This window comes from Leuciscus leuciscus (genome assembly GCF_965113295.1).
Source record: "Leuciscus leuciscus genome assembly, chromosome: 6".
In the NCBI taxonomy this organism is placed as follows: Eukaryota; Metazoa; Chordata; class Actinopteri; order Cypriniformes; family Leuciscidae; genus Leuciscus; species Leuciscus leuciscus.
In genome coordinates this window covers 12628688-12642390 of record NC_138730.1, presented here as the reverse complement: position 1 = coordinate 12642390, position 13703 = coordinate 12628688, and the positions used below count along the sequence as shown (strand labels likewise).

General features: G+C 46.9%; 1 protein-coding gene and 1 long non-coding RNA gene across 2 annotated transcripts; both read right to left on the bottom strand.

The window, feature by feature from the left end:
• Positions 1 to 5900: 5900 nt before the first annotated feature.
• On the bottom strand, positions 5901 to 7571 carry LOC309501849. The gene is made up of 3 exons (XR_014206991.1): positions 7183 to 7571; positions 6607 to 6675; positions 5901 to 6475 (listed from the first exon to the last, which is right to left on the bottom strand). It is a non-coding gene; the product is annotated as an uncharacterized lncRNA (long non-coding RNA).
• A 1680-nt stretch (positions 7572 to 9251) lies between these two features.
• LOC309500526 (uncharacterized protein) lies at positions 9252 to 12403 on the bottom strand (the record flags this gene model as incomplete). Its single annotated transcript, XM_082172136.1, has 4 exons — positions 12313 to 12403; positions 10565 to 12281; positions 10196 to 10481; positions 9252 to 10105 (listed from the first exon to the last, which is right to left on the bottom strand). The coding sequence occupies exons 1-4, from the start codon at positions 12318 to 12320 to the stop codon at positions 9252 to 9254; spliced, it is 2865 nt and encodes a 954-aa protein (XP_082028262.1). The 5' UTR covers positions 12321 to 12403.
• Between the last annotated feature and the right edge of the window lie 1300 nt (positions 12404 to 13703).

Below are 13703 nucleotides of genomic sequence, written 5' to 3'. Positions count from 1 at the left end.
TTGTGTTTCTCTTCACCTTTCTTCGTTTCGTCATCATTTAATTAAGAGTGTCGTGCCAGAGCGATTGTTAGTGTTTAGTGAAACTGTGAGTGTGTGTTTGTTGATTGTAATCTTACTTCTGATATTCTCTTTTATTTGACAATTACCTGATTGACTACGCCTTGAATTCCGAATTCATGAAATTCTGATTTGTCGCCACAAGACTTTGTAAATAAGTGTGTAAATATTCTTGTAAACAGATTTAGCCAGATTAAGGGATGTTGGGGGTTTGACGCCAATTTATTTGTACCTCTTTTTCACTTTGTTTATGGTTAAGGGAGTTAACCTGTATTTTTGTTTTCTTTATCTTTTGTTTGAGGTCATTTAGGTTCTAAAAGAAGATTGTTTTGTTTGTTATTTTGGCCTCGTCTACCCCTGACGCTAACCCTTTATTGTAAATAAAGCTCCTGTTATTCGTCATCTCTCTGGTAGTGTGACTCTCTTCCTACCACACCTGTCAGGGATCTGTCTTTGTTTACATTGTCTCTACCTCAGAAGCGAAGGAAGAGGAAGGTTTGTGCTGTTTTACTGTCCACTGTTTGTCCAGAGTCCATCCCAGAAAAAGAAAGTCCAGTGTCGGCTCAAGCCCCAGAGCTCAGTCAGGAGCCCGCTCAAGCCTCAGAGCCAACCATTCTTTCTGCAAGGGCCACAGAGCTTGTTCTTGAGTCTACTGCAGCACCCCCAGAGATGCCTAAATCTGTTACAATACCCCCAGAGACTGAGTCTTCATTGTTGTCTCTACCTTGCAAACGGGGGAGGAGGAAGGTTCTCTCTGTTCTCCCAGAGCAGCATAAGTCCTGTCATGAACACTGTGGCTGTCCCAGAGCAGCCAATTTCTTCTGTCATGGACAAGAGCGCCAGTCCTGAGCCACCCATTCTGTCTGTCATAGCCACAAAGGACATTCCTGAGCCACTCACTCTTCCTATCATGTCCACAGAGGCCACTCTAGAGCAGTGGTTCTCAACTCCAGTCCTCTGGACCCGCTGCTCTGCACATTTTGTATGTCTCTCTTATCTGACACACTCAAATCAGTTCATGGAGTCTCTCCTGACGAGCTGATGATCTGGTTCAGGTGTGTTAAAAAAGGGAGACATACAAAATATGCAGGGCAGCGGGTCCCGAGGACTGGAGTTGAGAACCACTTCTCTAGAGTGTCTCGCACCCTTTGGTGTGGCCCAGATGATCATCCCAGAGCCATTGATTCTATATGTCCCAGACACAGAGGCATCCCAGAGTCGTCTGCACTACTTGTCAGGGCCAACAAAGGTCATTCTTGCCAGTCATGTCATGCCCACAGAGGTCGTCCCAGAACAGCCCTCTCTCCCTGTAATGTCCATGGAGGTCATTCCTGAGCAGCCTGCTGTCACTGCCATGGAGTCCTCTCCAGCCACAGAACAGCCAGAGCCCGCTTCAGCCCCAGAGCCACCAGAATCATCAATGATTGTTGGTCTTATTACGGCAACAGAGGCTGTTCCCAATGTAACTTTAGTCTTCAAGTCTTCTGAACCATTTTCCCTGCCAGTGCAGTCAAGGCAACAGAGTTTGTCCCCAAGTCTGCTCCAGAGCCTACTCTATTAGCTCCGGAAGGCATCCTCCGAGGGCATTTCTGAGTCTGTTCCTGCGGCCCCGAAGGGCATTCCCGAATTTAATTATTTAGCCAACAAATATGTTCCAGAGTCAGTCCCTGAGTTTGTTCCATCAGCCCATGAGGACTCTTCTGAATTTAATTATGCAGCTCCCAGGGGCCTTCCAGAGTCCACTCCAGTAGCCCGGGAGGGTCCTCCCAAGCCAGGCTTTTTTAGCCCCCGAGGGCATTCCAATGTCTGTTCCTGAGACATTCACCTTTCCTGTGAATTTCCCAAATGTTACGATCCTTTCCCAAATGTTACGATCAGGCACACTAACCGCAACATAAAATGACTGCAACGTCAGTTGGACTCGTTTTGTCTAGGGGTTTATTAAACAAAGATTAAATAAATTGCCAACAAAACAGAAAATGGGAGATCAACTAAACAAAAGAAACAATGCAGGAAGGTCAATCATTGGCGTGGTTGCCAGAACACAGATCTCCGCCCTCGCCACGGAGTGACTGATGTTTTAAAGGGTGTCTCTCCGCCCGAATAGAAAGCTCTTTCAACCGGATAGAATCCCTCATATCAACAGGAGACAAAACCCTCTTCTCTACCAAAACTGGTAACAAAGCAGTTTTAATGCTATTTTTGAGGCGTTTTTCAGAAGCGGACAACTCAACTTCATAATAAGTAGCCAAATCCAAAAGTTGCTCCTTTTTAAGATTATTAAACGCCTCTACAGACGGGTTTTCAGCAAACTCCTGAACTATAGACATGATCAATATAACAATCCCAAAATAAACAAAACAATACTACAGGCTGCTACACCACTACAGGGAGAACAAAAACAAAGTGATCAAAATCCCCAAAATGACCACAACATTTTTACATAATCAACCACGCCACAATACTGACAAGTTGAGGAAAAGTTAGACATACAAATGGCCTAAAACCCTCAAAAATCTCTGCAACCAACAAAAGTCTAAACTCAACCTCAGCCTGTTTAAACACTACATTATGATGTGCATTATTACATCACTAAAGCGACATACCAAACAAGCGAGTACCAAAAGACTGGGAGATTCACTGCACCCCAACCCCTACTTACCTACCCCAAAAAAACCAAACTTAGCCTCACTAGTCTTCAGTGGATCCCCTACCCGGTGTACATTTAAACGTTAAGCTCGTGAGGATGTAGCAGACCGATTGCGCAGTCTACCACAACCCCCGAAACGTACCGACTAAGGATACCACCAAAAATAATGAAACTAAAATAATAAAGTGGCAAACTCCGTGTCTGCCCGATGACTTACTTATTGAGGTGCACGCTCCTCTACCCAAAATATATATATGGTACTCACCAACAAAAGCCGCTCACAAAAACGTTACTTCCTACTCAATTCAAAAACGGACGAGCGCCCAAAAGTCCCTCTCTAGTCAAGAGTTAGTTCCTGAGCTAGCCCCCAGCCCAAGAGTTACTCATGTTGGTCACGTTTCTCAAGCCAGAGGTGGTGCCCTGCCACCATCCAAGTTTGATCCCTCATCTAACTTCCCGCTGCCCTGTTTCCTGCTCTCTCACTGGCTGTAGGGCTTTGCCGATGTAATTGCCAATCAGAACACATTTCACACAGCACGATTTTGAATCGCCGACAGGTTAAGATATTTAGCATGCCAAATATCTCACCGGTGTCGGCGACTCGTCGGTGATTCTCTCATATTGCGTCTTTGATAATTCACACTCCGTGATTGTCACTCGCATGAACGAGCACCGATTTGCCTATGATTTGGGGCATTTGCCGGCAATCTCTCAAAACCTGTTAGCGAGTGAAAATCGAGGCTAAAATCGTGCAGTGTGAACTCGGCATTAGTCTAATTTCTCTTTTTTTATTTAGCTTTCTTTAGTTGTCTTGTTTTACTTTAACTATTCTAGTTGTTTGTTTGGTTTTGTTTTTCAGATTAATAGATTTGGTTACTGTTACTTTGGTTTTCTCTTTGTTTTTATTATTTAGCCTGGGTTTTCACTTATCTAATACCTAGCTTTCTCCTGTCATGGGCTTGTTTTGCTTAAGTTATTTACTTCAGTGTTTTGTTTAGTTTTCTTTCCTATATGTATAGGTTTAGTTCCCTTTCGAGCCGGTCTCTCGACACTGCATCACTGTTAGGTGACATCCCTCCTTCTCCAAATCTACTGAAGCCTTATGAAATCTCGCGGGCGAGAATACGCCCGCCAATGGCGTTCAAGCGCATGAAATAGAGGTGGGCTCCCCCGCACTATAGGGCGGCGCTGAGTGCCATTGCCTCAGAATCTTTTCCTTCAGCTACAAGAAGCCAGCTCGCCGTTGACGTACGCACTCCTCAGGGTCAAAGCCCGAAAAGGATTGCCGCTCCCTTGTAGCGTTCCGGCGAGTATGACATATTTTCTTCAAGATGCCTCCTGGACCGCGGCACTTCTGCCTGGATGTTGCCAGTCCTAGTGTCCTCATGTCGGCAGAGGTCCCACATAGCACTTCATACATGCATCTTTCACACGAAAAGCAGCCCCTCACCTCAGAGGCATGGCCTACTGTGTACAGAAAAGCACTCCCACAATGTGTAAGGAGTGAAAAATTCCCAGCAGTCTCACGATAAACAGCCCGTCTCAGTACAGTGGTCGGTTGTGTAAGGAGGACGAAATTACCGCCACTCACGCGAGATGAATACCCTCCTGTCTCAGTGCAGTGGTCAGTCGCGGACATACGGACCAGCTCTTCGTGTGCTGCCTACGGTGGCTGACTTTACTAAGGGACGTGCAAGTTCAATGTGCCGCCATAAATCACGTCTCAAGTGCTTTTGGTGAGTGATTAACCTCACTTATCTCCTAGTCTTGCAGTTGACTACATGGGCTCACAGTTGTCGCCGCTACGGCTGCTGACGCTGTGCTTATGTACATATGATCACTGCTGTTATGTTGCCCAGTATCCTTCAGTGCAACTGGCTATTCTGATCTAACTGCGTTTGCTCACAGTTGTTGTTGCTACGGCTGCTGACGCTGTGCTCATGAGTTCTTTTAGCTAGGTCAACTGCTTGGCTTGCTGCCGATCTGGACCTTCGCTATCAACACGGCGGGATTTTATAGGTCCCCGTAGCGCCACCTAACGGTGACACAGTGTCAAGAGACCGACTTGAAAGGGAACGTCTCACTGCGTGCACTGCTGTGTTACATATCTCAGAGGCTGCGTTCCAAACCGCATACTCAATGAGTAGGTACTTAATTTCAATAAGTACTTACTTAACGAGCGCTAAAAGAGTAGGTACTTTATAGCCAGATCTCGTTGAGTATGAATGCGAACCGGACATTTGCCATGTTGACGTTATCATGTGACCTACGACGCGTTATCACAAGAGCCACAACTTAAAAGATTTGAACGACACGTTTAATTCATCTGATCTGTAAATATCTTGATATTGATTAAACTTGCTCATTTTGTGGTCTTTTTGAAGAAACTGCTGCCCGTTTATTTTGTGAATACTTTTAGGGTTGATTTAAGTTCTTATATTTAACCCTACTAATGTGACCCACCGTTTTATCCTTAACGATATTATTTATTTTTATTACAAAATCCCAAAATTGTCATCTCTTGAATATGTTGTTAATTTCTTTATTTTATATCCAAACATTTTCAGCCACAAGCAAAAGTGGCTTACTGCTTTGTTTTCCTCTTTTCTTTGTTGAATTTAACTCTCGTTTCATCCCTCAGGCCTAGGCCTATAAATAACAAAAAAATATTTTTTTAAGTGTATTATAACTAATTATTTAAGAAAATATATATTACGATATTCAACCTTGTAGGTTCTTTTTTTCCTGTGTATAAAATCTCATATTATGTATGCAAACCCATGATTATATATATATATATATATACACACACACATACCTCATAACACCAGTAACTCGGCAGCCCTACCTAGAACGGTTTTCTCCAGCGTTTGTAATGTCTGCACAAAGGGCAGCTGTGCCAAGATTCGCCTTTAGAGAAAACTGTTGATTTTATACTCGAAAAATGTAAGTATCATTAATATTAAAAATGAATATTACCCCAGAATGAATTGCATTGCTATCCCACCCCAAAACATACAATAATAACAACGATAAATGCTGACCAATACTTAATTATATTACTTTTTACTGAAAATAATTCAATAAAACAAACAAAATGTAATGTGTCATATGACATAGCTATGCATGAATACACTCTAGATGTGTATATAGTGAACATATCTACATTTTCATTCAAACAATAAATAAAGCATTAATTAAATAATTATATTTTATTTACTGACAACAATGAGAAATATTAATAAATTAGTAAAAGAATGAATCAAAGTCACCATCACACAATAAACAAATGCATATACAAGTCAACACATGAAACAAAGCTTTATTCAAACTACAATTATGATTATTATAGACTACTGGCACTGAACCCCACATCCTTCTGCCGTCTCAACACAGCGGTTCCCATTCTGCAGCTTTATTCTGATGAATCAGCTGACCACCCGAGGTGAGCCGTGCTTTCGTGTCTGAGGTTGTTGCGTGATGTGTTGTGCTTCACAATCTGAGGCAATAAGGGCAGGTGGAGTGATGTAAGGTCTCATCCATGGCACCATCTCCAGGATTCAGCTCTGGGCTCCTCATCCTCAGTGCTTACACCAGTCTGTTGACATTGCAGATCCTACAAAAATGCACAAACATAACACAAAAAACAGTCATTTTAACCGCACAATGTCATTTGATTTCTGTATTATTTAGAAGACAAAAACGTTGTTTTTTTTCACAAATGCCGCCATCATCTTTCCTTGCAGGTCCTGCTCCACCACAAAAGATCTGCAGCAAATGCACAGAAATCAAGAATCAGAAAAGTGCTGTAATAGCTCTGTTTGAAATTACAATAATTAAAATAAACTACAACTTAATATTTAAATAGTTGTTGTTATTCATGTCTGTAGTATACTCACTCAAAGCCTTTGATGGCAGCATTCAGCTTCATGAGCCACTCTCCACTGGATAAACACACATCTGTTCATCTGTCCCTGTAACATCCAGACAAGATTCACGTTACCTCTGTGATTTATGAGCTCAACACTACATTTACATGTTGAGGATGTTTTAACTTTTTATCCAACATAAATGTTCCTCAATTTATCAACATAATGGACAAATAAAATAGATAACTTATGTTTAGTTACTTTATAGATTTGTTCTAGCACACATTCATCACTCAGATGTCTATTTCATGTAGTGATGTGCTCTTCTGCAATACTTACTGAAGATTTTCCTGTCAGATGTAAATAGACATTTAAAATAAGCATCTTTACGATGTATATGGTTTATGTAAATCCACGTTAGAGACGTAACTTACGTGTCCTTACTGGAGCTCCCCTGTTAGCTAACATTATACATAATAAAACGTGTTTTTACAGCAAAATCACAACTATACTATACTGTGTAACGTCTTTACACCTTCAACAATTCAACAGTTTACTCTACAGTAGTTCAACACATGCAATTTTAACACAAGGAACCGTGTTTACTCACATTTGAAAGCACCCGCGTCGCTGATCTCTGCGATGTTTGATAATGACGTGTCCTCTCGCGTGGCCTCCTGGGATAGAAAAGTATCCATCGGATCAGCACTCAAAAATCTGTGTGGAAGCAGTAAGCCATCCGGGAACTTCTCGCCTACTCTTTTATGAATACTGATGTTTCGAACGTACTGCTTCCTTCACGTATGGTTTTCGCCTACTATATAGTAGGAAAGTAGGCATATTCGAACGCACTTAAGCCCGAATCTCGCGATAATTAATACGTCACCCAGGTAATTCTCGCCTACTCTTTTGGATTCGTACATACTTTTTCGCTCGCCTACTCTTTTTCCCATACTAAATAGTAGGGAAGTATGCGGTTTGGAACGCAGCCAGTGTCTTTGTCAGCTACGCTTTGCTTCAGTCCAAGATTCTGAGGCAATGGCACTCGGCATCGCCCTATAGTGCGGGGGAGCCCGCCTCTATTTTGCATGCTTGAACGCCATTGGCGGGCATATTCTCACCCGCGAGATTTCATAAAGCTTCAGTAGATTCGGAGAAGGCGAGATAACCCCATAGCGACACCTAACAGCAATGTCTCGTTCCCTCCTCTCAGGGAACCAAGGTTACGCTAGGTAACCAGCAACGTTTTTTCAGTCACATTACTCCAGTGTTTGCCCTGCCTTTTGTTCTTGTGTCTTTTTTGTCCCCTGTTGTGTTGTGTGTGTGTGTTCGAGTCCTGTCCTGCCCAGCCTGAGACTCTGACTGCTGGTTCCCGGGCTGCTCAATACTGTGCCCGAGTCTCCTGTCTAGACCTCTGCTGTGGGACTGTCTCTGGAATAAATCACCATTCACCGCTTATCTCTGCGCTTGGGTCCTGTTATTTCCAGTGGTTCCTAACAACACCCCTATATTTTTTATCAGGAATTATTCCTGTGTCCCTCTCTCTCATAGCTATGGTGAGTAGATACCATCACTTTGCGGTGAATGTGTTCAAAGGTCTGAAAATCTGTGTGTAACTTTAAGGAACATCACTACCAAACACCCTTTTCTGCAATTAAACTTTTTTTGGGTGTCAAAATATATATATATATATATATATATATATATTTTTTTTTTTTTTTTTATGTGTGTACAACGGTTCAGAACTGTGCTAGCTAACCATGTGCTGATTAGCATCTATTAGCTAGGCTCAAAAGTATCTAAAATTGTCACTAAACAGTCAGGACCAAAAATGGTGTGAAGTTTCGGTTGTGATAACATTGTTTTGGTAGAGACAAAAAGGAACACATAATCCTTTCTTTGGGGGAAATAAACAAAATTATAGTACAGTTATGCAAATCATTAATATTTTAGTATGTTTTAGTGTTCTATTATGTGAGTTAAAATTCTGTAATGTGATATGTTCGCTCCCAAAACAATAGGTTACTATCGTAACCCCGGTTCTCTGAAACATCGAGTGGAGAGATCCACCTATGGGAAGGGCATCCGTACCTGACCTCTGCAGAAGCATCCAATTGCACCAAGTCTGGCTAGACAGACAGAAGCGCGCAGCCAATGCCAGGTAAGGCCACACCCCCTTACCTACGGGCATATAACAGCTGGGCGCGCTGCTATTCCTCAGTAAGTATATTCGCTTCTCGTGCGGCAAGCGGGGCAAAGCTGGTGGATCTCTCCACTCGATGTTTCAGAGAACCGGGGTTACGATAGTAACCTATTGTTCTCTTTCATCATCTCGTGTTCGAGATCCACCTATGGGAGAGACATGGACAGCTCCCTGATTGCCCAATACACTCACAGTGAGGTTCTGAAAGCCAGAGAAGGACGGTCACCTCGGGGAGGCGGTGCATGACACGTCCATTAATCATGAACCTGCAAAGGTGTCGCCACACCTAACTGCTGTGGACAAGCAGGACATGAAACATGCATGAGACACATACATGATAGTAACCCCAAACCACCAAGGCACATAAACTATACCCATGAAGGGAAGTAAATGTTTGGTGACAGGAATGAACATGGCCAGCCGGCCCATTCACTCTTATTGGTCTTTTACCCAACAGGGTTACAGGGAAGAGCTAAGAAGGCCCCACCCCTAAAACCGCATGTGCTACCGAGGTTCTGGTGACATCCAGCCGGTAGTAACGCACAAAGGTATGAGGAGAAGCCCAACTGGCAGCGGAGCAGATGTCCTGCAGTGACACTCCCCTAAACAAAGCCCAAGAGGCGGCTAAGCCCCTTGTGGAATGAGCTCTGATGCCCCTTGGGGGCTGCACTCCCTTTGCTTCATAAGCCATAGTTATAGCGTCCACAACCCAATGTGAGAGGCGTTGCTTCGATATGGGACTCCCTCTGTGCAGGGGGGCCCATGAAACAAAGAGCTGGTCGCTCTTCCGGAAAGCGCTGGTCCTGGTCATATATGCCTGTAAAGCACGGACTGGACACAGAGCATTCATCCTCTGATCCTCTAGAGAGGTAAAAGGTGGAGGGTGAAAGGCGGACAGCTCCAACACCTCCGAAGTGAATGCAGGGAAGCACTTCGGCATAAAGGCCGGGTTAGGCTTAAGGGAAACCTTATCTCCACTGAGGGAGAACTTAGTGCACGAGGGGTGAACCGAGAGTGCATGTAGCTCACTGACACGTTTAGCAGATGCCAAGGCCAAGAGCAAAGCTGTCTTGAAGGACAGCAGCTTAAGAGAAATACTCCCCAGAGGCTCAAAAGGATGTTGAGACAGCGCTTCCAGCACCATGGAGAGGTCCCACTCCGGAACAGTTCTCCTGATGACTGGCAAAGAGCGGCGTGCACCCTTCATAAATCTGTGGATTAGAGGGTGCTGCCCGACAGTAGAGCCCTCAAAACCCACATGACAGGCTGAAATCGCAGCCAAGTAGACCTTAATGGTGGAAAAAGACCTCCCTTTTTCCATGAGGTCTTGAAGGAAACACAAAATATCAGGAACTGCACACTGATAAGATGTGAGACCACGCCCATCACACCACCCTTCGAACACTTGCCACTTACAGCCATATAAGGACCATGTAGAGACGGCCCTGGCATTCTGAATAGTGGCGACCACACGCGGCGAAAGCCCAAGTGTGTTCAGGTTCGTCCTCTCACGGGCCAGGCCCAGAGAGCCACCCTGTCCGGGTGGGGGTGGTAAATCTCCCCGTTGGCTTGGGACAATAGGTCCGTGCGAACGGGAAGGCGCCACGGCTCGGCGTATAACAGAGGAATTATCTCCGCCAGCCATGGTGCTTTGGGCCACCTGGGTGCTATCAGAATGAGAGACAGGCCCTGCTCTCTCACCCTGGCCAATGTGGGAATTATCAGGCACAGGGGAGGAAAAGCATACAGGAGCACTCTGGGCCATGGGTGGGCCAGTGCGTCTACCCCGAGGGGCGCGTCCATGTCCCTTAGAGAGAAGAACATAGAACAATGGTAGTTTTCGCGCGAGGCGAATAGATCTACGCTCACCTGTCCGAATCTCATCCATAGCATTTCCACTATCTGCGGGTGAAGTCGCCAATCCCCGTAGATTGTGTTTCCCCTTGATAGCAGATCCGCGCCTCTGTTCAGAATGCCCGGAACGTGAGTTGCGCGTAACGACAGGAAAACCCGTCTGCTCCACACCAATAGCTTGTAAGCCAGAGCGTGAAGTTTCGACGAGCGCATGCCGCCCTGACGGTTGATATAAGCCACAGCCGTGGTATTGTCGCACCGTACTAGAACGTGATGTCCCTGCAGGCGAGGCAGAAAATGATTCAGAGCTTTCCAAATGGTTAAAAGCTCTAAATAGTTTATGTGCGCTGAACGTAGTCTGTTCGGCCACAGCCCGTTCACCGTTCTGCCCTCCTGGGTGGCACCCCAGCCTGTTAAGGACGCATCTGTCGTCACAACTTTCCGCATCGTAACCGCCCCCAGAGGGGTTCCCCGTGCGTAAAAGTCTTCGCTCTCCCAGTGGCGCAAGGCTGCCGAGCAGGCGCGTGTCACTGTTACCGAGCGGCAAATGTCGCGAATCGGGCTGAAATGTAGTGACAAAACCCATTTCATGAACGCCCTCATCCTCAGGAGTCCCAACGGCACAACTTGGGTGGATGAAGCCATGAGACCCTGTAGCCTGAGACATGCGCGATATTGCACTTTCGCCCCTTCTCTGAACTGCGACAGACAGTTCATCAGAGAGCGAACGCGCTCTTGAGAGAGACGCGCTCGCATGGAGACCGAGTTCAACTCCAAGCCCAGGAAAATGACATTCTGACTGGGCGTGAAATTGCTCTTGCTCACATTCACTTGGAACCCGAGCGATGTGATGTGCGCGAGCACACGGCCGGTGTCCTGCAACACCTTCTCCTTTGATTCGGCTATGATGAGCCAATCGTCTATGTAAGTCAGGATTCTCAGACCTGATATTCTCAGAGGTGCTAAGCCAGCCTCCGCGCACAGACAGAAAGACCGGGGACTCAAACTGAGTCCAAACGGAAGAACTGTGAATTCGTAACATATGCCCTGGTAGGCGAAACGAAGAAACTTCCTGTGCGGAGGATAGATGCTTATGTGAAAGAAAGCATCTTTCAGATCGACTGATGTGAACCAGTCGTTCTGTTTTATAGCACGGGCAAGTGCGCCTTGTGTCAGCATTCTGAAATTGTATTTCCTCAAATGTTTGTTCAACACTCGAAGGTCCAAGATCGGGCGGAGAGAGCCGCCTTTTTTCGGGACCAGAAAATAACGGGAATAAAAACCCTGGTTCATCAGATTGGGGGGTACCACCTGAACCGCTCCCTTGTTTAGGAGAGATGAAATTTCCTCTTTCAGAATGTGTGAGGCGTTCTCTTCCGTATGAGAAAAGAGAATGCCGTTGAAATGCGGGGGTTTTACTGCGAACTGCAATCTGTAACCCTGCATTACTGTACGCATCACCCACTCGGGAGCTGAAATGGTTCGCCAAGCCGCTTCGTGACTCGCGAGAGCTCCCGCTCGGGGCAGAGCGGAGCTGTGTGAGACCAACTTGTTTATTTGTGATGCAATGGCGCCATCTAGTGGGCACACTAGAGGCGACATGCAGGGATTCGGAGGGATTCCCTCTCTCTGCAATGAGATGAGTTCTCTCTGCGGAGAGAGGTTTTCACTCCGAAAACGAATTCATTCGATTCGTATTTTTTTGTGTTTTGTGTTGGGCAAACACTGGGGCCGAAGCCTTTATTGAGAGAGTGAGGGGAACAGAGTGTGGGCAGTGTGGTGTCACTGTGCTTAAACTTTCCGACAGGCGGTGAGCTGACCCATCCGCGGGACCCCCTGGGTCTTTTGGACGGGGGTCCTAGAAGAGGAGGGGAGTCCGAAGGGCTCGCGGCCCGTGAACATGGACTCGATGCCCCCATCGGCTGAACATCAGGCAGGCCGCTTGCGTTTCGAGTCGGTGTGATTGGGATTCGCAGGTCTCCCGGCCGCGGCGGGAGCGGGCTTACCCCAGTGCTTGTTTATAGGTGCTGGGTTATGTTGCCGTGGGGGTGGTTTGTTGCGGGGCTTTTCCTTGCCCTGATGAAACTGTCGTCCCGTGGCCGGTGGGTTAGGCAAACGCACAGGGGGGCGCCTGGCGTGGGACCGCCTTCCTGGGAAGGCAAAGCTTGAAAGCCTCATCCTCTTTCTTCTTATCGTCACACCGTTGTTGCATCAGTGCGACGGCGGGGCCGAAGAGAGCCCGGCCGGGCTCCACCGGCGCCCCCTCTCGGGCCGGGAGGGGGTCCCAGCACTTTCCCATCATATATATCCCTCTCCTGGTCGGTAGCACTCTGTGGTGCCGGCCATTCAATGTTGAGACGAGCGGCCGCTCGCTCACACACTTCCAGGAGGATGGCTTGAGGCAGAGCCGCGTGGGCGGTAGCCTGGGGAACACCAGAGGGCGGGATGGCCTCCTCATCCTCTGAAACCCCAAGAATGGCCGCATCCTCCTCTTCGCCAGAACCGGGCGGTTCGTGGACGAGAGCGAGGTTGTCCTCGAAGATGTCCTCTTCGGGGAAGGCGGGATTGGGCTGGTCAGCCCAGATGAGAGACGTTGCGCCCCGGGAGGCCCCCGGTAGTGCGTCGTCATCACCGTGTCCCCCGTCCGAGTCAGAAGGGCTGAGCCCGGTGCACTGTGTCACTGCCACCTTAAAACGGCGTTTAAGCAGCTTCCTAGGCAGCATGAGGCAGAAACTACAATTCTCCGAGTTCTCCAGGGTTTCCCGAGCGTGCTTGGGACCCAGACAGACCACGCAAAGCTGGTGAAGATCCTTAGCTGCGATAAGGGCACCACACGCGGCCTGGCAGGCCCGTGATAGGCTATCTCCTGGAGAGGCTGCAGGCTTAGACAGCGACATACCAGCGAAGAAATCGGAGAAATCCGTGGCGGGCAGCCGTGAGGAAAAACGGTGAATTAGCGAGAGCGTGGGCGGCTCCGAATGCAAAGCAGCAGCAGTTGAAAAATAAACAACTGTCACGTCCGGCGGAGGCTGATCTGGCCGATATGTCCTCCTGAAGACACGAGGTGAGC